General features: G+C 43.1%; 1 protein-coding gene across 14 annotated transcripts in view; it reads right to left on the reverse strand.

The window, feature by feature from the left end:
• Positions 1 to 877: 877 nt before the first annotated feature.
• The window catches only part of DOCK7 (dedicator of cytokinesis 7), a 104,255-nt gene continuing 82,310 nt past the window's right edge, over positions 878 to 22,822 (reverse strand). For 6 of the 14 annotated variants that reach the window (XM_069861852.1, XM_069861849.1, XM_069861854.1 and 3 more), the window contains 16 exons: positions 21,337 to 21,433; positions 20,376 to 20,510; positions 19,517 to 19,669; positions 18,645 to 18,803; positions 18,294 to 18,394; positions 17,185 to 17,377; positions 16,836 to 16,979; positions 15,754 to 15,885; positions 14,759 to 14,773; positions 9,293 to 9,418; positions 7,882 to 7,971; positions 7,029 to 7,265; positions 5,871 to 6,014; positions 4,891 to 4,997; positions 3,678 to 3,845; positions 878 to 2,092 (listed from right to left, as the gene is read on the reverse strand). In XM_069861852.1, coding sequence (XP_069717953.1) covers positions 2,050 to 2,092; positions 3,678 to 3,845; positions 4,891 to 4,997; positions 5,871 to 6,014; positions 7,029 to 7,265; positions 7,882 to 7,971; positions 9,293 to 9,418; positions 14,759 to 14,773; positions 15,754 to 15,885; positions 16,836 to 16,979; positions 17,185 to 17,377; positions 18,294 to 18,394; positions 18,645 to 18,803; positions 19,517 to 19,669; positions 20,376 to 20,510; positions 21,337 to 21,433 — 2,044 coding nt within the window. In that variant the 3' untranslated portion in view covers positions 878 to 2,049. Of the gene's footprint in view, positions 2,093 to 3,677; positions 3,846 to 4,890; positions 4,998 to 5,870; positions 6,015 to 7,028; positions 7,266 to 7,881; positions 7,972 to 9,292; positions 9,428 to 10,094; positions 10,164 to 14,758; positions 14,774 to 15,753; positions 15,886 to 16,835; positions 16,980 to 17,184; positions 17,378 to 18,293; positions 18,395 to 18,644; positions 18,804 to 19,516; positions 19,670 to 20,375; positions 20,511 to 21,336; positions 21,434 to 22,822 lie in introns of those variants that run through there. The other 8 variants (XM_069861855.1, XM_069861850.1, XM_069861847.1 and 5 more) reach the window with 5 other exon arrangements.

A 22,822-nucleotide genomic window follows, 5' to 3' on the forward strand; every position in this document is an offset into this window, starting at 1 on the left:
CAATTTGTAAATGCCTCTTCAAACAAATCTCTTGTAGAGCTACCCACTCCCATCCTTGGTGTTTTCCAACACGAGAGTTGGAAAGCGACACATTGCTTCCATGGTCTTGTTAACACCCCTGGACTTTGCAATAGTCCTTTCAGATGCCTCAGAGAGTAGTTTTTCTCTATGCAATAAGCTCCAGGTAGGCTTTCCTGTGTTACCACCCGTGATACAGCACTAGGTCAGGATGACTTGTGTTCAAGGCAAAGGGGCAGCGACCAGCACACTGCAAAGCGCACGACATTTCAGTCACCCAAATTCACCGCCACTGCCAAGCTGTGGGAACAGAAGAGCACAGGAGAAGGAGCGGCAGTCGGCAGCGCCGCGCTCCGTTCCCCAATACACCCCGTGGGCACAGGCAGCATTCCCAGCGGGGCCTTGGCCTGTGTCATCCCGCTGGGCACCATCCCACCAGGGCTGGCCACGCACCTACTGCCCACGGGGGCTCCAAGACACTTGCCTTTCCAGCCCTGCTCAGCAGTAAGAGTGCAATCATCCTGCTGCCGGCCCACTGACAGGCAGCCACTAAATGACTTGAAATAAATATGAAGGATAAAAGCAACCTTCCCCACACCCCTGCTGATGCAGAAGGGTGGGCACTTGCTGCAGCCACAGGTGCTAAAACAGAAGGGAGTGAACCCCAAACACACACCCCCAGCACGTTCTACTGCATAGGAATGTGCATGTTAGAACTGAAGATAAAAACTACTTACGTTTCAAAAGTTAGATACTCACAAATTGGAAGGGATGATGTATAATTGTTTGCTATTTTAAAATCTTATGCATAACCCCCCTTTTTTTCTTCTATTTTTATATAAATATAATAGTACATTTATCAAATTGGGGGTTTTATATATACATATGTACGTGTATCTATGTATATGTGTGCACATTTAGATATTTATATACAGAGCATAAGCTTGTGCTTAATCATATACCACCTTTTCCAAGGGAGGAAAAATACAAAGGACTAGATTTAAGAGTTGTGTACTCAGCTCCAGTTCTGATGTTTCCTTGAAGAGCTGTGTTAGTCAACAAAATAACTGCTGTAAAACAGATGTTTTTCTTTACATAAACAACAATGCAAAGTATGTTTTCTATATAAGCTTTAAACTTAAACAGTGAAATCATGTTATGTTCTTCTCCCCCACAGAATTATTTTTTCAATAGAAAAAGGGACACAAAAAGCAGCCTAATTGCATTTACACTGCTAAGCTGAATTGCACACTCAAAGTTATGAGGAGATTACTGTGCTGTTTGGACTTCCTAGCTGGTGGAGATGACCACATGCACACAGATGTCATGCTGAAACCCTACTTCACTGGTACTGAAGGAGGTGAAGTGGTAACAAGAGGTCCCTTCTGATGACTACAGATGGAGTTACTTTTCTTTGCAGCAATTCGTATTCAGTGTTACAAAGTAAAAAGGATAGGGATAGCAAAAACACTTAACACTTGGTTAAAAAGTGCTACTGCAACTTACCTTTCTCTTTCACCTTTTTCCCAAGGATGGTGAGCTCTGAAGTCCAATGCACAGGGAATTAAAGTGTAAACATTCACATATTTAATAGTACCATCAAAATAACCATCATCACTACATTAAAAACTTCAAAAATGCATTTGTGTATGGTCCTAATATAAATTAAATATATGAACTAGAAGTAAATAAATTTAACATTAGGTAATGCTATAAATAAAGGTAAATGCGTTTAGTGTACCTCGGAGTCATAAAAATGCCTTAAAAACAGGTAAGTTTACAGCTTATCACCAATACTCTGGATACCACTGTCATGAATTCTTTTCAAACATCAATAAGTCTACATTTGACAATTCAAAATGATTTTTGGCCACTGAACACTTTGATGGAGGAAGAGGTGTGTGGGATGTCCAGGATGAAGTCCAAGTTTTATTTCGCAATAAAACTTCTTTGATTCCCAGCGCTGATAACAAGGCTCTTTCTTTTCAAAACCTTAATTTTAAGTGCTTTTTTATTTTGGTTTTTACTTGTTTAGATATCCATTTTGCGAAGGCTCATCCTGCTGAAGGAGTCTCTGAGGGAGAGAAAATACAATGATGAGCTCATATTTTCCAAGATGAAACAAAGAAGCCTTGTCAGATGAATGATTCTGTGCTTGACTTCCAGTACTTTCTACAGCTGTCTATTACAAAAATTAAATCCACTGACATTAACTCAATGCTTTTCAAATTACTTGGGATTGGGTCTGTATCTGGGATCATGCAGCTGCCCAAGGTTTACTGACATGAAAGCTGACAGAAAATTTAATTCATGTGAACACAGAGAAGCAGCCAAACCATCAGCACTATTGAAATCTAATTTAAGTCTTTATAATAAATCTCTAAGCGGAATTTGCCTGGAATACCTGCATGACAGTCCCTGTGCAGCCTGAATTTCACAATATTAGAAAATAATTACCACGACAAAAGTGCTTTTGAGGTTCCCAGCTGGATGGGGAGGGAAGCACTGGTACTGCCACCATCCCTGCCAGAGAAAACTGACTCCAGCAGAGCACAGCTAGCACCTAGTATGTGATCTGGGGAGAGCTTAAACTGTCAGGAACCTGGGTAATGAGGGAAAGCCACCTTCTTCCCGCTGTATTCAGCAGACAGCAAAATAAATCAAACTCAGCCACAGAAACATTGCCAAGCACTGCCATGTAAGCTGGGAACACTAATTTCAATCTTCCTTTCTTGCTCTTTTTATAACGTCACTTGGCCAAGTTTCTCTTTTCACAGCATCTTTTATGTTCCCTGTTGCTCTTTACCTCTGAACAACACTTACATGAGGAGAGGCTCAAGACCAGAGCTGTGTTCTCTTAAGCCAATGGCATGGACGTGAGCTGAAGTCCACATTCACACAAATCTCTTAAAGGATCTGTCACTAAAAGCACCGTCACCGTCCTGCTTGGTGCTAATGAAGCACCTCTAAGTAAAAACCTTCCCCCACTCACTAGTGTTAGACCACAATGTAGGGTGGTCTGGCTGACAGGGGACAGAGCATCTGTCAGAGCATCAGGGTCTGTCAAGCCAAAGTTTACCTGGAGGGTACCTGCTGGGAAACCCTTCTGCCCCTATTCTGGGAGCCACAGCCATGATAGAAACTTTATGTACACCAAGTCCCTCTGCTCAGGTACAGCTGGAGCCAGGGGATTACTGTGCTACGGGCTCTGACCTGCTTCATATATTCCTAGTGGCATTTTCATGTTCAGTCTCATTGCAGATGAATAAGAAAGGCCAGACTCCAGCTGACTGGTCTTCCAGCATGGAAGACACCAACTATTTTTCTACTCAATCTGCCCCTGGAGCTCCTTGTCCCAGTTTCACTGCGAATAAACAAGTGTCGAAGTCCTGCCACACTGAGGGTGGTTTTGAATCTAAAAAGAATGGGATGTAGGATGAAAAAAAAAATAATCTCATTTTCCAGGAACAAAAGGGACCACTGCAAACACCACCTACCATAACTGCTGGGAAGGGGATGTGCTCTGAGGTCAGGACAGAAAGGAAAAGGGATGAACTCAGCCAAAATAGCCATAATTGAGAACAAAAAGATGTCACAGATTTACCAGGAAGAGCAGATACCCCAGCTTTACACCCTCCTTATCAAAATCAAATATCCACCTGTGGCAAGTGACCGGCAGCACTGCCTTATACAACTGTGGGATCTTTCTGTTTATCAAAGGCTGGAGAGCTTCCTTTAACCGGTGATAATTCCTTTCAAGTTCTCGCTGATACTCCTTTTGGTCTGGACCGATCAGGCTCTTGTTCTTGCGCAGAGCATCTTCACATCTACAAAAGAAAAGCCTGTGAAATCTGGGCCATAAAAAAGGACCTGCTAGAGAATTATCAATCCGTAGTACAAAAAACCTCCTTCTGTTCCTCTGGGATAACACATAATATTCTCCTCTATCTTGTCTTCTAGCTAATAAAGACTCAGCTAAACCAGTTGGTGTCCACAGGGAAACGAAAGCGTATCCTATTTCCAATTTCCATTTCATTCCAGAGTGGCAACTGCTTTTTAATTTCAATTTACTCTCCAGTTACATCTATCCTCCCTGAAGAGAAATGAAAAGCTGATCTCCACATAGCCAATTCCAGTCCAAGAGGATTTAAAGATGGAGAGATCTACTGCTCTCCCCAGGAATAAATAAATAGCAGACATATTCATCAGGAACCCTTCTACTTGGAAAGATATAATTTTAACAAAGGCTGTGGAAAGAACCGTATCATCAATGTCGCTTACTACATGTAGGAAAATTACATTGCCACTGGATCTATCTGCATGGAACAGTTTTATTTCAATTACCCTTTTATAATTCCTTGGTGCCTGCAAACGATGCTGGACTGAGACTGCAGTTTGCATTACTCAAGAGAAAAGCAGAGCAGCCAGCACATTTCTTGAGAGGATCCTACCAACGTGCTTCTGCTGTGTGTGGAGAAACTCACTTCAGAGGGAAACTAAATCTCCTGTCCAATTCGGCACTTTCTCCTGACCCTGCCAACCAGTGAGTTTATTTGTGCCAGCACGGCTAGTTGTGTTTTCTGAAACAGGAACACTTTTGATCACAACTGAACTGTGATTCATTCCCAATAAGGAGCAAAAGCAAATGACTTGAGCCACTTGATCTGACTTAAATCATGGACCTGCAGCACCAAAGAAACAGGGAACCAACCAGGCAGCTGAGGAATACAGCTGCCTACGGAAACTCGACAGGTGGAGTTACAAAGATAATGCTGCTCTCTCCTGACATCCTTTGTGTTACTGTACATGTCACTGCCACCCCAGGCAGGAACAACTGCATCGTTCAGGTGGCTGGAAGACAATACTCTGTACCTTTTTGTGAAGTCTTTGAAACAGAGCCGGAGTTTGTTATGATGTCTGAAGAGCTTTGGATCATTGGGTATTTCAGACAAGAAAACTTGTGCAACTTCTAATGGTCCCTTTAGGAGCAGAAGAGAAAAAGTAAGTTTTTTTTTTTTAACCATATCTCATATACAATCGCTGGAGAAACTTCTTGGACACAGAAGCATTTGTAAAATTCAACATTTCCTTACAGAATGCATCTTGAAGAATTGCAGCTGGCAAATCTGGCATACATCACCAAACACCAAAACAACTGAATCTCTTTTAGGAGTGCGTTTGTTTTTTTTTAAATAAAACTCTGCATTTGGAAAACTGTGAGAAAAGGCACAGATTCTACATTTGTTTTCTCTTATAAAGACTCTCGGCAAAGTTTGCTCAACTCACAACTAACTTTAAACAATGCAGATGGAACCAAGGAAGCGTTTGCCAGCACTGCAAACTCAACCCAGAACTTGAAATTCCAGCTGATCTTTTTTTCACCGTGAGCTTAGTACGGCTTGCATTCCCTCAGTTTTTCCTCAGTTTTTCTCCATTCACTAGTTTTGCTTTCCATTTTGTTCAAAAACCACTGCATGACACAGTCCTACTTCCACCCACCACAGCCTGGCTAACCAAAGGGAAAGTAATAAAAGTTTGGGTTTCTTTAAAAGGGAGGAGAAGCAGACAGAAACAACTGTGACTGCTAGGAAGGAGCAGGTACACGGGGTAGAAGGGCTGTCTCTTCTCAGCCACTTTCCAGATCTAACCACGTTTTCAGGACTCATACACAAATGGCAAAGTCACAGAAAGCAGGTGGTCTACAGACAACAGTGACCTTAAACACATCCCACAGACTGAACAGACAAAAAAATCCAAGGTAATTTAGAAATAAGGCCTAATGCTGATCCACCCACTGCAACGAGCGACAGGCACTACACCCCAGTGCCTCCAATTTGGACAGCGATCCTCACCTGATTTACTGTGGTACCTACTGATCCTTGCAGCACCATCTGCAGCATCTTTGGGTCTGCAGGGTCCTGGTGGGTTGCAAAAGCTAATTCTTGTGTTTTCTTCTGCATGTCCTCTATGGCAACTTCGATGGGCGTCAAAATGATCTAAGCAAGTAGCCAGAACACAGTATACTTGTTATGGCTGAGACTGTCAACCAAACACTGACTTTCAGAAACATCAAGATCACTTTGGGGTGGCACACTCGAGTGCTGGAGGATGCCAACAGGACTGACAATCTGAACAGAAGCATTGTAGTAACACATCCTTGCAGCCTTGGTTTAGGAACATCAAGAAAAAGGTTGATTTTTAAATGTGTTTCTACTACACCTGTGTACTCAAAAGCTCTCTAGGATTGCTTCTGAGGAGACAGACTTGTGTACCTTTGCGGTCACTGCAACCAACTCCCCACAGTTACAGCACTATGTCAGTAACTAAACATTGGTAGGTTCCCCGCTTTGCATGAAAATGCATTTTTCATTGTGTCCCAGCCATCATACCAGTTCCTGCCTACCCCTGAGAAAACAACATAGCTTTGGGATAAACCTCTCTGTGAGGCCTGAAGACCCACTGGGCTCGAGCGCTGAGGCCAAGCAAGTGGGCCACGACACAGAGTGAAGGATAGTTGTTCAAGCAGAATGGAAGGGAGCAAACAGCATAATTACAGAGCTCCCCAAGGACCACTACATACCAGCTGCTGCCATCTGGATACACAGGTGAAAGAGGTGGCAGGACACACTGCATTTCTCAACTGGTCTGGATTTAGTTTAAGTTGAATAGGAACAAAGAAAAGTTCAATAGATATGAGGCATTCTTAAACCTAAGATGAAGGAGTCTCATGCACAGTCCCTATAGCAAACAGCCAGAGCAGCTCACGACAGCGATGTCTGCTCTTGCTCTTTGCCGAACTTATGCATCTTTATCACAGAAGGAAAAAGCAGACTAGTGATGGCCAGGAGGGTGCATCTGTGTTAATGTGACAGTATGAAGGGACGTGGCTGTGGTATTAAACTACACATACAGTAGTACATGATGGATGAGTTTCAGCAACATCCACTTCCCTTAGTCTTGTATAGTAGTTCCCTTCAAACACAGGAAACCCCTGAGAGCTTAGGCCTCACCTCCTCTTTGTGAATGACGTTTATTCTGGTTTTAATGTAAGGGAAAGCATGGGATGTCGTCAGGATTGTTTTGCGCTTGAACTGCTCATGCAGCTCCCCGTGAGCTCGGCCATCCAGCGTGAAGGGCGTGCAGTACATGAAACGCCGCAAGTTGTAGTTTTTGTCGAAGTAAGTTATCCTGTCCTTCATCTCGTACGTGTCAAAGTACGGCTCCACGTAGGTTATTTGAATGTAGGCCTGCAGGAAGGAACCCAGGTGTGCATGGTGAGGTACAGGGCCAGAGGAGAAGAGCCAACTCGCTCACCCTGCTTTTTAGCTGTGCAATAACCCAGCTTGCTTTCTCCCCTCTTGAAGACACCTCTGGAAGAACTAGGACTGTTCCTTGCCTTTACTCAGAAAAATCATACTCAGGTTGACGAGGGCTAGGGGTGTTGGTAACTGCTCAGCAGTGCCTGGACTGGATAAAATATAGCCCACTGCCGTCTCTGCTCAATGCTCTTCACATGATGCATTTCTGTCCTTTCCTTGCAGGTGATGTCCTGCCCTAAGCCATAGTCCTGTTTCCCAGTCATGTTCCTGCTATTTTTGCTATGCTTAAAGGACATGGCTCAAGAATGACAAAATACTGCAGCTGCAAAATAGCCAGTGGCCAGCAAACAGCAAACTGCCTTGCACTCAGCAGGGACTACAGAGAAAGGCAAATGCAGGTTGGTCCCCTGCTGTCCTTCCCAAGTGGTCACAAGACACTCTGTACATGACTTCATTGCCTGCTTGGTGAAATTCAGGGCAGGATTTGTTCCACTGCATACATTCAAGAGCAGTTCTGCTTCTAAACCTGTACTTGTGTTCTTACCTTGTTAGGATCTAGTTTACATTTGTCCACAGGGTTTGAGTCCTTAATCACTTCAAGCACATCTTCACCGAACCGTTCTCCATAAAATCCCTATAATCAAGAGCAAATGCATTGAAAGAAACCATCAAACGCAGTCTTGAGAGATGGAGGATGGAGAGACAAAGGCATATTCTGTGGAGGTGAAGCTCCACATGGCTTCAACAGTAGCTGTGCTAGGGTGAATGGGATCTGCTGAACCTAGGGGAATTATATCAGTCACATTCCAGGAGTGACAGGAAAAACAAGCCTAATGCACTGGAAGACAGGAGAACTCGGGAACCTTTCAGCTGCATGCATACATGCTGCATGGTTCTGAACAAGCTGTTTATGCTCACTGTATGTCTGTTAGCTCAACTGAAAAACGGGATCTGCCTGGAAATCAGGTGCCGCTTCAGAGCACGGCTTTGCTGGGCTGGGTGAATGGCCAGATTCTGAATCGCAGCTAAACTGTTGTGAGCAACAATGTGACATCAGATCTCTTCTAGCTAACGAAATGGGGCTAGGTCTGCCCTCTGGCCCTACAGACAAGTAGCATGGCCCAAAGCCATGTTGCTAAATGGCCTGCTGCTCCCGCTGGGGATGGCCTCATCTGCGCACAGTGCCCACTGGGAACAGTCTCTGACTGATGACGTCCTCAGAATGTGCTAAGACACTGTCTAGACACAGGTTAGTTGGCACAAAGCCAGGCCAGACTAGCCATTACACGGCACAGATGATCACTGGGTGGTACCTGGAGCTGCACTCAAGCCCCAGTTAGATAAATCAGAGTTGCCTTTGCTTGTTCACAGCTGAAACAAACTTCAGACCTGTGATGTCCCACCTAAGGGCTCTGAAATTCAGCCACCTTAGAGAGCTCAGTCTCTATGAGCAGAGGAACATTACATGAAGGCAACACAGTGGCAGTAAAATGCAACATTTTCTTAAAGGCAGATCCTGAAAGGCATCTCAGCCTTTTTTCAAGCCCAGGTAATCCCATTTATACCAGGTGGCTGAAGAGAAATGCAAACACAGTATGATTTACCACAAACTATCAAATAATCCTAACAGGTCTGCAGCTTTTCCAGCAAGATCAAAAACCTGTGGGATTCCACTCTCTGCAATCCTCCTCCAAAGGTAGCACCAGCAAGAGGACAGGAGGCATCAGGTCCAGCTCTGGGTCACTGCATGGGGCACTGTAAACTATTTTGCCATGCAACTCTTGCCCTAAGCTCAGATTTGTATCAGTTTCCAGCAGGCACAGCACTGGTTTTGCCCAACAATTTTCATTTTTGCCACCTCCTGTAATTTAGCAACGCAGCTCTTCAACAACCAATGCAAAATAGTTAAACTGCAACTCATAGACAGAATCTGAGGTTGGCCACAATCATCTCACCTCGAGTCTATGTGAAATTTCAGCTAACTTTGTTATCGCAGGTTCCTTGTAAACAAATTCTTGTTCATCCAGGTCTCCAAATTTAGTTCCATAAAAACCAACACGGAAGTAGGTGCCAAACATCCTCTTTCCATCCTAGGTTTGGAGAAACAAGACGTTATTTTAGTGTGGAGACATGCATACCCCCAATTGTGGCTGCAGGCAGGCTCCTGAATTTATACAAAGTAAAAATGAAATTAAAAAACAAGGAAAAAAACAAGAAAGAAAGAAGGGAAAGAAAAACACACCTGGAACTCAGCATGAATGCATTTAGCAGGAAACACCGCAATGAAATTATAAATTAACATGAAATTATATGGATCAGTTACGACCATTAGCACAATCCTGCAATGACTTTTCCCACCCAAGGTGGAGTCTGGAGGTGTCAGATGGCTCTGAGGAATGGTCAAAAGCAAGTGCCTTTGTTTGGGTAATTATTTCAGGCTCTCCAAATCCTGTGCAGACACCCCTTAGCCTGTAGGCACAGGGAAATCTAGTTGCTGACAGCCTGCAGCATGCAGGGGCATTGCACACAGGCACCCCTGAAAATTACCAACACCGGAGCTCCCAGAATTCACTCTCAAGTAATTGCAGGATTGGGCTGCAGCCAATGTCCAGTTCACTCTCACACACATACACACAAGTGCTTTTTAAATAGCATGTCAACTGGAAGGTGTTATGGTCTGTTCTAGTAGCTAATATCTAGTACAGAGGGCCAAAGTCACTCCTGCTGAAAGCAGATGCAATCTACTGTATCGTGTACCTGCTTCCATCAGAGCCAGTGGTGAATTTGGCCCAGAAATGGAACAGAAATACAGAAACAAGAAAGATTCTTGCTGGAGAAGTAACAAAGAAAATCTAATTAAGAGAGAGAGAAGAAAAACTCTTTAAAAATAAATCACACCTTTGATTTTGTTAAAGAAACTCACGCTGCATGCACAAACTAGAAATGCCTTTCAGCAAGAAATTCTAAAATGTTCACCTTTACTCTCATGAGAAAGTGTGATGTATATAATGCTCAATGTTTCCGAGTCTGGGCTAGTGTTTGGTTTCAAACAGCACTTACAAGCATCCTGGCTGCCATGTATGGGGTTTTTTTTTAGTATTTTGCTATGGCAAAACTGATGGAAGGCAAAGAGGATAAATAAGGCAAATTAAAATAAAAAAAAAATCCCTCAGGCAAAGTTGAGAGACTGGAAAAAGCACTCTCAGGGCAAGCTACTGCCTTCTGGCCTGGAGGAAACTCTAGGGCATGATGCTGGAGTTGCCCAGGCACAGCTCAGCTCCTCTTGGCCAATTTGTGGCAAGGGCTGCTGCTTGCCCTGAGAGCCTTTAGGAGGGCAAAGCTCCCCGGTGCCCAGCTCTGAAGTGGAAGTGAAGCCTGAAATAACTAGAGCTGGCAGCAGCCTTGCTTAATACAGGCAGGCCACATCTTGGCTTTACAACAGGACACTGACAGATACAAATTCATTGGCTCTGCTCTGCCAAGAGTGTAGACACATGCTCCGATTTAAGAAAACTAGGAGTTGCACTGAGAGTTGCTCCTATGATTAATGTGGAACGGGCAGCTCTTTGGAACCCTGCTCTAGCCCATCCCTCTGAGCATCCCTCCTCCTGAGAGGCTTTTATCCAGCTCCACCTGCCGGCATAGACTACAGGGTTTTGTCACACCACAGCCATTCCCAGAAGCACCTGCCAGGCTGTGACTCCCAGCTACAAAGTCATTACTGTTTTATAGGAGGCAGCATCTGACAACAGCTGGGAGCTACTTCTCTGGACTCTGTCTTTCTCCAGTGCCTATCGCCCTGGGCCCACACAGGAATGAGCAGCCTACTGAACCCTTAATTAACTCATCACCAGTTTTTTGAAGCCACAGTTTTGGACACTATTAACCATGTTGAAATCCCTCAATGCCCAACACTTCTAGCTTCCTGTGCTATTTGCTATTTTTTTCAATTCAATCTCAATGTTATAGGCAGAAGACTGTGATGCCAGGGCTCCCTACTCAAAGCACTTCCAAAGGTAGCATCATGTCTGCCTAGAGGGAACTATCTTATGAAACATCTCCCCAAACCTTACAAGTGCCCCAAGCATGCTCCACGTGGAAGTTGGTGGGATCCTGTCCCAACCCATGGGCACAGGGCAGGCCCCAGAGGTGGAGGACACACTGCTACTCTTCTAACTCATCTGGTATTTCCTGCCTACTTGGCAAGTGACTTTCAGGCTATGAAATGTCTGCAGAACCTGGTCTCCACATGGTATCTGCCATGTGGACATCGGCCCAAACACTTGTTTGTGGCAGGCAGTGTACATTTACGTTGCTGTAAAAATAACCACGAGTGAGGAAGAAAATGCTGTCTGCTGATCAGCATCAAGTAATAAGGAGTTCTGGTGGCACTTGTGAAGTGCATAAAATTAGAGTAATGAGGCATTGGGAAGTCCCAGGAGCAGTAGCAGCAGGGAGGCTCAATAAGATTCGGTGCCCCCGTGTGAAGGCAGCTCCCAACTTCCGTACTTGTTTCACTGTCATGAAGACCTGCTGTGCCAGCTCTTCCTGATAAATCCAGTTGCTGAAACTTAGTTACCATAATGATCCCAGGGAGAAAAGCTGGCAGTGAGGAGCACTGGTTAGTCTCCAATAAGACACAAGCAACTCTCCACAAAGCCCTGGATCCATCAGCCATGAAACACATGTGACTCACAGTGTACATGGAAGCAAGGGGCTGGAAACACACTCCACTGGGAAAGCAAACAGCTATGGGCTATTCCTTACCTCGAACAGACACTCAGTAGCTGCCAGCCCTCTGAGATTAGGAGAGCTCAGATTCTTGCCTGGCATTAGGCATATGGGGTGGCTCTGTCCTAGGATATTTCAAGTGAAATCTAGCCGATACCTGTCTATCTACTCATAGTACTGAAAACAAAACAAAAAGACCTTAAAAATACTCCATGGCCTTGTTTCTGAAAAGAGCTAAAAATGCAGCTATAAGGGAGAAATTATTAAAAGCATTTTATCTCCTATTATTTTTCATAAAATAATAGGTCTTTGGGAGGAGAAGAGAATGAAGGTGAACACTGAATAGCCATTACAGAACCGGCAGAGCAGATAACAGCCACCATGATTTATGAAGGTTCATGATTTGTTATTATGCATGGTAAATACCTTTCATAATTGCTGAGAATAAAGTTTTAGAGTTATCTCTTGCACGCACACAAAAAGCTTTGCCAACAAGATTTGAAAAATCAGACACAAGAGTGATCATCTGCTTTCTTCACCAAGACCAACACGGCAGCAGCTGCCTGAAGGCAGAGTCAGCCTCAAGTATGCAGGAATAAAAGTAACTCTGCCATGCACGCGGTGCTGAATGCAAAATCCAGCCATATCTTTACCAAACTGAGCACTGTTATTTTCTTGCTCAATTTTAACCCAAGGTCCTTTGCAGTGTTGCCAACTATTACACATCTTCTAATATTGTTTTTTTGAACGAACCAGCTCCTGGAGTCTTGCTATTCAATGGCAACCTCACCCTGCATACTTTAAAAAGCATATTTGAATTCTCATGGCATAGCATGAAAAGATTTTTCCTAACAGCTTTCATAACTGGAAAGTAAACAAAAAGAATTAATTCAACATTTATTCAATGAACAACCACGCAAGCAGAAAAACCCACCACTTGGTATGCCTAAGCAGGTCTGAGAAATGCTTTGGTGCCAGATTCAAGATACTTCAGTGCTTGTAGTTGGCAATACTACTTCCCCTGTGACATGAGAAGGGGTCCTGCTGTTGGCATAGCTCTTTGGTAAAATGAAACTGGGGTTTCCACAGTGTAAAACAAAAAATAAAAAGGGGAAAAAAAAAGAGAAAGGGAGGGGAAAAAAATTCCACGAGTAGGAACTTACCACAACAGACAATAGTAAGAGTGGGAAGGAGGGTCAGCAACCAGGGCGATAGAGGAGAAAACAGAAAGTATTTAATTAGGGAAATTCCAAAAAACAAACAAGCAGCAAATTGGCAGCAAATAAACTTTAAAATAAAAAAAGGGTGAGCATCCATTAAAGTATTTAAAATAAGGAAAAAGGGCAAAACATGCAACAATTCTGAAAGCTACAAAGCACAAAGATCAGAAAAAGCGTGGCAATGAAGGAGAACAATGAAGAGGAGAACGGAAGCCATCGGTGTTTTTTACCATGCAGTAAAACATGACTGAGTGATGTTAGAATCATAACCAATGACAAGATTTTCTTCAGGGGTCGATTTAGGGGCAGACTAATCAAAACAGATGCTCAAAGGCCTCCACATTTGTTGGCTATCAAACACAGGTCACTTACACTCCTATGACATGTACTCTCGATTGCTGTGCTGCCTCATCTGCTGGGACTTTTCACAGGAACAAGCAAACGACTTACAGGGCCAGCCCTTAAGTGTCAGGGGTTACTTTTAAGCTACTGAAATTCATTTCATGCTAGGTCAGAATCAAAACTGACATTCAGACATCATCAATCCAAATTATTTGTGTCACACAATGGAAAAGAACTTTGTTATTGGCCTTAGTTTGAGAAGCATGGGCTTCAACGCTCTCCTGTGGTGGAAACATGGAGTGAGATGGCCCATGCGGAATTGCCTGACTCACAGAAAAGCAAAGATTATCTGGACAACTGAAGACTAAGAAAATAATGTAACATCATATTCACAAAACATTTAAAATGTCTTCTGAGACTTCTATATGCTCATGTACCCACTATGTCGACTGGACTAGGGCCCGAGTTATCAAACTCACTGTACTGTGTGCAACTGCAGGTGAAGCCAACTGCTTTGTCTATTTTTTAATCCAAATGTGTGGTTCTCATGGTGTTATGTTGTAGAAATGTGAGCAAATAGCCTCTACAAATATGAAAGCAGCAAAGCTGACTCCAGTTAACACAATCGAGCTATTTTACTGCCAGATAAACCGCTACGTAACAAATTGATTGTTCTTATATGAACAGAATGAAGCAGCCTATTCTCTGAGATACAGTCTGTACATGCAGTAAACCAGTTTTGTGTTTCAGTACCTCTGAGCATTATTGCTTAAATCGACCCCTGTGGGTGGGGTGAAAATATGGTATGAAGAGATGATATTCTGTGTCAATGCTGATGAAAAGAAATATAAAAAAATTATAAAAACAAACTAGTGATGATATAGTGGCTCATTCACCAAAGAACCTCATTAGTGGAACACATCAGCATCCATGCACTACCTACAGCTTCTTATGAAGAATCTCCTACTACAACCACGATCGGTTTATTGGTATTTCTTTGGTTAATGAATTGTTTTAACAGCAGACAGCAACAGAAATACCCACAACTAGCACATGTGGGCAAGCGTTGGCGTGAGTCATCTGAAAAATCTATTAGTGTTCTTTACTAACTAAAATTGAGTTACCTACCTCCCAGCCAGTACTCTGTGTAATAAAAAGTAAAAAGCAAATGTCACAGAAACCCAAAAAAAGTTTCAAAGGCCAAAACATGACCACCAATGTAAGGCATCATAAACCTGAAATGGTTTCAATGATTATAAGTCATTACGCGCCCAAACCAGCCTTCTCTGGCCTAGAATGATTGCCCGTTATCAGAACACTTAACCTTAGGAATCTGGCAATACCAGAACATGGAGAAAACCATCAGTCTCAGCTGGATCTTATGAGACGAATGTAATCAATATCTACTGAGCAGCTGATGGCAGCATGACTACACAAACAGATAAACGATGTACCCAGCAGTCCATGACTCAGCTCATTGCGGAGCTCAGAGTAGCATGTACTCGAGGAGGGTCTGCTGAGTGCTTGCCTACCCTGACAGAAAGGCATGCACCCAACAGGCTTCTCCAGAAGATAACACGCTTCTCAAGAGCTGCCAAGTGCTCTCACCTCCTGCTTTCTGAGGACAATTGCACTTTGTGAGGGTTGACAACTTTTGATGTCTCTCACCAAATGCTTAGCAACTAAGCTAGTGGGTTGTGCACTAAGCTTAGAAAGGTTCCTCCAATTACTTATGCACTATATGAACAGACAAATAAATCCCCAACATTTCTGAAGATTATCTACCAGGCTAAAGGTAAGACACAGTCTTTTCCCCACAATACAGCATGCAAAACACAGGTTAAAATAACATCTGAAAGGATAAACTGACAGATGATTTTTAACTCTTGGATATTTCTGAAGTTACAATGAAACTTGGTATGTGATATTTCTCGTGTTTCTCATGTTAAATGTCCAGAGATAAAAAATTCTGTTATTGATCCTTGCATTTGCTGTGGATCACCATTTGACAGTTCTCATGTAATCTGATTTAAATGATTTTTCCTTAACAGGTAGTTTTTATTTCACTGAACATTTCAAGTTTCTTCTCAATTCACGTTGCAGCTGAAAATTCAAATCATTACCTGGTGAACAATCTTGCTGAATGCTTCTTGGAGTTTACCATGAATAGTAGATAGCTTCTTAGCATCCCTATTAGCTTCATGAATAGGAATAAGGACTTTGTAAACCTCATTCACTGCTTCATACATGCCAGCCTACAAAAATAAGGTCCATCAGATTGCTTCATCAGTTCAACAGCAAGAACAATACACACTACCAGCACTGAAATTGCAAAACTGCAAAATGAAAAGTTGGCACTGCGATGCTATCAGCACCTTTTCTTAAAACATATCCATACATGAATGGAATAAAATCCCCAGTTAACCTTGGAATCAAGAGCCTACTGCATTATACATTGCTACTAGTAAATGAGATTATTAACTGAATCAAAACTGGGATATTTTGGATTGATATAGCCACAACAGTATAACAAGCTATGAATGAAATATGTAATGAAATATGGAAATTTAAGTGCAGAGTATAGCTCTTTCTATTTAGTGCATCTTCAACCTGAGTGACTTCTACATCCAGTATTTGGCACTCCATGAGATGGGCTTTGTGAAGTTTCCCTAGGATGTCCCTAATGGAAGGGATCCAGCCCATTGCAGGCAGAGATACTGCACTGCATGGCTTAGCCAGCCCACAGCAGGGATTCTAGGTCTTTGCTCTGGAGTTATTGCTGACTGTACTTAAACCACTGAATGATGCTGTTGTGGGAAATAATTCACTTGCTTTCCTTGGTTTCTGATGGATACACTACTACCAGTTCATTAACACTGCTCACATAAAGCTCTGGGCCCACTCTTTTTGAAGAGGAGGAAAAACATTATGGCCTTCCTCTACTATTGTGAACTCCCAAATGTGTGTGTTGTAGTGAAAGACACTGGAAACACATAAGGCCTCTTGGTCTTAGATCTCATCCTTTGCACAGTTTACTCCAGAGGGCAAACTGAGCTGTCTTGAACAACTAAAAGTCCTAATGCTCCATGCAAACTAAGCAGTTAGAATAGAATTATACAGCCTCATAGAGAAAACATTTTTCTTCATTTTGCCCAGCAGTGTAAGACTGCTGAAGAAGACAGGTAAAGAAATTGAAATGTTCTACCATGGAGAAAGATGCTGCAGCTTGTTCCAGCAATCCCACCAGACCAGCTTCTGTAAAATACTTCCCAGAACAGATGCCTTCTTCATCTGGTGATACAACATCATCAGAAACTGCTGACTCTTCCAAAACATTGGAAGATATGTTCTATGGAGATATAACATAGATAAAACATTTTTACTCTTCAAGTATAATAAAGATTTTCAGAAGCTGCTGTAATGCATTCTCCCCAAAAACAGAGTAAATGTAGTATGAATACGTAGGCACAGTAATATCTGGCATGTAGAGATACTAGGTATCTCTGCAGCAGATGACAAAACCCCCAAAATACTTTATGGAAAATAATTCCTACCTGAAATGTAACACACCCTACAGGGAGGTATTTTCGGTCTTCCAGCATGCTTAGATATTCGGCCACCAAGGCTGCAGAGTGGACCAGGCATTGGGCTGATTCGGCGTGATTGCTCCTCTCGGAGTGCTTCCCAGCCATGTTCTGCAGCCAGGTCAGGCGCAGGTCAGGGGAATTCTGATAGCCCTTCGCAATCCTAATTGAAAATAAAACCTTTGTGATTAGTATGTAGTTATTTCTGCTTAACTAATGACTACCCTCAGTGCTAGGCTATCTAGAAATAAATGAAGAAGCTATATAGATGGAAAGTTGCACTGAATTATACAATTCTAAGCCAGCTGGTCACAGGCAAGCAACTGCAGCTGCCCTGTGACTGCAAAATGCCTTTATGGGTTACTGCTGAAGTTCTTGACCAAAGCTCATATTTCACTAGGAGACCGGTAGCAAGCCAGAGGTGTGAGACAATCGGAGCAGACCTGTCTGGTTGCTTATAACTAAGTCTGCCTTCTTCTAAGAAGCCTTCAGGACTATTTGTACAGACAAAACCATGCAATTCAGTAGCTGGGATCTTAACATGGCTCTTGAACATTTTTTATATAGGCAGATCATCATATGTGCCACCACCAAAAAGCAGGTCCTGGAAGGTCCTTAAGTTCTCCCTGATGCAAGCAGGAAGAGTTGTCTTTGCTCAGATGACACTGTCAGAGACTGCTGGGGAATGGAAACTACTTTTATACAAGATACAAATGCTAAACACAACCTCTTGATACCACATTCAAACACAACAGAGAACTGCATAACAGTCCATGAGCACGGAGACCAGGAACTGTAGTATAATCACTCCAAACCAAGCCCTGTAAAGGCTCAAACGAGCAGTATCTGAGTCAAAATCCAAACAGCAAGTAGCTGTGTTAGTTTCAGGTGAAATGTGAATCATGGCAAGCAGTGTAAAACAGTTTAAAGCGAGTTATTGCTAATAAAATCAAAGTTCACAGTAATACAATACCTCATGCTCTAAATACAGGAAGAGCAGTAGGTACAAAGCTTGGTTCAAACACCGTGTGGAGCACTGACATCTACTGTCCCTGCAGTGTAATGGGTAAAAACTCTACCTGTACATCAGGTCAATCAGCATTTCTGGATCTTCCTGATGCTCCTTCATTTTAACTGTGTCAGAGAGGATCATGTGGAGGTTGAACACTAGATCCTGGACCTGTAAAAAATATACTGCTATAATGAACTGCCAATAGGATTTGAGCTACAGTTTGTTCAACAGTTGCTCTGAACCTTTTTATGGTTGCACCTTGATGCCAGAATTAATCAAGAACTTGAGTTTCACGTACTCAGGTAATAAAAAAAAAGTACCCCCTTCAGGGAATACCTGCAAATTCCAGCTATAGATGGAGGTTTAAGAACAGGCTGTTAATGAATTGCACATTACTTCCCAGTGGTATTTCTTTCACCTGATCAGGAAATGTTGTCTCTCTAAGTTCCAGATCTTCTTCAGCATACGTTAAAATAGTCTTCAGAGAACGCCGCAAGAATTCCTCATTGAAGTTCTGGGATGTCCCCACCAAGGATGAGAGAGACATGGTCACCTGCATTTTCACTCTGGCAAAGTTCTGCAACAGAGAAATTGTTACTGTAGTTCAACAACCTGGAGACACTGCAACAGTCTGCTGCAACATCAGTGCTCTAGTTATTGCACTCTCCTCCTGACAGGAGCCTGGCACAAAAGAAGAACACAAGTTTTGTGAAAAGTGCTGTCTCAGAGCAATGATTACATAAAAACAACCTCTGTCATAATCTGAGGACAGCATTATTTAGTTCCAGGTGAAGGTTCGCCTGCAAAAGTTTTCTCTCCTTCTCCCTGCTCTTCTCTCAAGCACCCTGAACAGGATGATGCTCAACTCCGTCTTGTGAACACAGCCTTCATTCCAGACACTTGGTTTGGTCTCACCTAAAGACTAGAGTCGCTGTTAACTCACAACTATCAATCACAGTTCCTGGGCCCAGAACCAGAGGGTTCCTCCTACTCACTGTGGGGAACCGTCACCAAAGCAGTGTAAAAAAAGAAGTTTTGGGGAGCACTTTGTGATACATAGCTACATGGGTGCCTGCAAAATATCAGCTGGAAGAGTTAAGGCTAGGAATTTATTGACAATTTAAAATGCACATGGGTGTGTCATGCTAAAATATAATTTGAAATAAATAAGATCTGAATGTAAACAAAATCCCAGCAAATGCACTGACACAGCCCTTTCAGAAAGGAAATACATACAAGCTGTGCCACAGAAATAAGTAACAACCTAATGAAATGCAGGAGGATACTCACATTCCCAATCTCAAAGTTTTGCCTCATCAGAAGGTAAAGAGAGGCACTCGCATGCGACCGTATCGTGCTGATACTGCTGCTACAGTGTCTCAGGAGCCTCAGGCACAGATCTGCACACTGCTCAGTCTCTTCTTCAAATAGCAGCTCAGGGAACTGTAAAAACAGCAAATGAGAAAATTAGTGCTTGGACTGACAGGAACAAGCACTAAGTCAAAAAGGCCAGGGCGACCGTCAGCAATGACCATACACTGACATTAGAGGAAGTCCAATCTCCTGGTTTGAGAGGAATGGTGCTAATTTGGATCACTTCAATTTTACAGTAAAGAAAACGGAGAGTCACTGGCAGCACTGTAACGCAACTTGTTTTACCCACCCCCACCAACTCACTCCTACAGCTACACCCTTAGACTGATTTACATCAGTTCCAAACACCCAGTCTTAAAACTTTGAGCTTTTCCCAGTACACCCACAGAAAGTGGGAAATTGTTTTAATTATGGGCCCAGTAAAACAAATCCATTTTACATGAGATTCATACAGCTTCCATGCCACTTGTGTTTCGTGGTCCCTACTGGCTAGGTGCTTCTGCCCACTTACCGCTGACTATCAGGAACCTACACTGCACTTGGGCTATGTGAACTGTACCTTTGCGTGCTGCCATCACGCACAAAGTGCATAGATACAGGCACCAAACATGGAAACCAGTCAGGTTTTATCAACACTCAGACACTTTCTGAATATCAGAATATCAGAATATCAGAATAAATGGTTGGTGAGGTGACCCCAATGCAAACAAAGAAAACAGTCCCATCCTTCATCAGTGCTGCTCAGGATATATGATAGCATCTGCAGAGAATTCACCTTTGAAACCAAAGCCCTCTGTGTGGCGAAGCAGTGCTGGAGGTAAAGTGCACTTTGATTGCAGGCCATGCTGTGCAGAAGCACCTTCAGCACCCCACCGAGGATACTCTCTTTGGATTCCGTCACAGAAACAGTCTGCAGGCAAAAGTAAACCAAGAGCCGCATGAGCAAAAATTAACCTCCTGTGTGTGTTTGTGTGTGAGAGAGAGAGAATAACTCTGCTGAAAAGTCCTTTGGCTTGGAGAAATTACACACTTAGCTGGGCCTGCAAAGCAGTCATACTACTGAATCAACCCCCAGGTAAAGAAAACCTGACCCATGTGCTAAAGCCAGTGGAATGATGATGCTTCCTATACAGTGAGGCTCTGACACTGGGGACCTTGTTCTACTAGGTGTAACCCTTGGGATTCTTGTGTCTCCCTGCAGCTCAGAGGTGGATCTGGTAAGCCTGCTACTGCCTGCTTCCAGCCCGTGCCCAGGTTTCATTTATAAAGAAACCAGGGGATACAACTGCTATGCTCACCTGTGAGGAGTGAGGAAATAGCTGGGCTGTGCACACAGGCTAAAGAGCCTGGAAGCTTTTCTGCAAAGTAACTACAGATACAGGAGGCTGACCTGGAACATTGAGGCAGACTTGGGAAGAACTAGAGGAATTAGTTAGAACAGGGCAGGACTTGGAAATTTTTACAGTTCATCACCGAGTTTCTGAAAAACTACTTCTTATACTAGAAAAAGGGAACAACTTTAGAAGAGACTGAAGGAAGCTATTGTAATATAAAACTAGATTGTTACAGGCTGAGGAGTGGTAGAGGCATTACCACCCTTCCCGCTGCAGCAGGGGAGTTGGACAGTTCTGAAGCACTCAAGCAGTTAAGAGCAGCAGGATGATTTTGTTTAACAAATTGCTGCCTGGCCATGTGATAATAATGCTATTACAACCCTATTTTCTTATCATCCTTACCTGTACAACTATCTCTAGTGTATCCAAAATAATCAGATTTGCTTCTGTTGCAAGATTTCCATCGATAAGTGCTTCATGTTCTATCTCTGCCCTCGATCTAATCAAAGAAAAGAAAGCAATAAAATCACTTTTTGTTTAAGAAGTAGGCCTACACATTTTCCAGTAAAAAATATTTTCACATTAGCAGAACACCCACCCCCAGTCACAATGCATATATTTATTACTGGACAACACTACAAGGATATTTCAACACATCCATTAAGAGGACAGGAAGAAAGACCTCGATTTTTACATATACAAACTTACACAGGATTTATGTTCATCATGCTCAGGAGAGATCACACTACCTTCTCACACTTTGTTACTCTCCCAGGAACATAACAACAGTTTAGAATCAAAGTTCAGCTCAAAACTGGTTTAGTAAGCATCGTTAGACATGCAATACAATCAGGAACACAGCATACAGCTTTATGTTATAGGCTACGGACACACGGTGGTGCTACACGAGCTGTTTTAGCATGTCTGAACTGCTGATCCTGGCAGCTAGACTGGCTGTGGCACAGTGCATACTGCGAGGGTGCAATCTTTCTCTGTTTAAGCTACGTCACATTATAGTTCTAGAAGATATCTTTCTCTCCAAGAAAAACTACACAATTTTGCTGTTACATGCCAGACACTCACTTTCCTGGAGAGGTCTACAAAGTTCATACACTCACTCATACCAGCAGCCCCAGGAATTCAGCAGCAACCACCTCATTTCAGCAGCACAAGCTGGATCTGGCAGAGATGCAATAGTATATTTAAAGAGCCCGACTGCAGCCTGTCCTACCAGAGGTGCCATCCCTGACAGACTCATGCCAGGCTAAATCACTGCAGAAGTGTGACCCATGGGAAATGACAAAATCCAAGCAAAATACATATCAAAGCGGGCAGCAGCTGATTCAGCTCTGGGATCTATATTGCAGCCACCCTCCCCTGCCATACTCTGCTTCCTCTGGAAGCTGGGTCAGACACTCATTAGCTACTTTTCAGGCCTGGCCCTGCATAAAATCATACCACCTTCAACTAGCTGTGCACAATTCTTGGGTGCAAAAAGTCTTGTTTATTGAATTTTGAAGGGCGAGACTCTACCCAGGCACGCAGGACACACTTGCAGTGCCATAGGAGTGGAGTGCAAAGGACCCAGGTCACAGTGAACAAGTAGGGATTAAAAAGCACATTTGCAGACTTATACAAGCAGATTATTTTGTGAGGCGGGATACCATCCTTCAATCATCAAGGTATTCCACAGCTGTTTAACATGTACGTGAGGTCCTTCTGGGAAGAGGAGAAGGCTCAGACCCAGTGCCAGCATTGAACTGATGAGCTTCTCAGGCCAAATTTTAAACTCTTCCACAGCTCTGGAGATGTGCCATGGTGGAATTTATACCTACATTGCTTCATTAGCAGACTGAAACATAACTGTCATTTGGCTATCTCAATGCCT

The sequence above is a fragment of the Phaenicophaeus curvirostris genome, chromosome 8 (assembly GCF_032191515.1).
Source record: "Phaenicophaeus curvirostris isolate KB17595 chromosome 8, BPBGC_Pcur_1.0, whole genome shotgun sequence".
In the NCBI taxonomy this organism is placed as follows: Eukaryota; Metazoa; Chordata; class Aves; order Cuculiformes; family Cuculidae; genus Phaenicophaeus; species Phaenicophaeus curvirostris.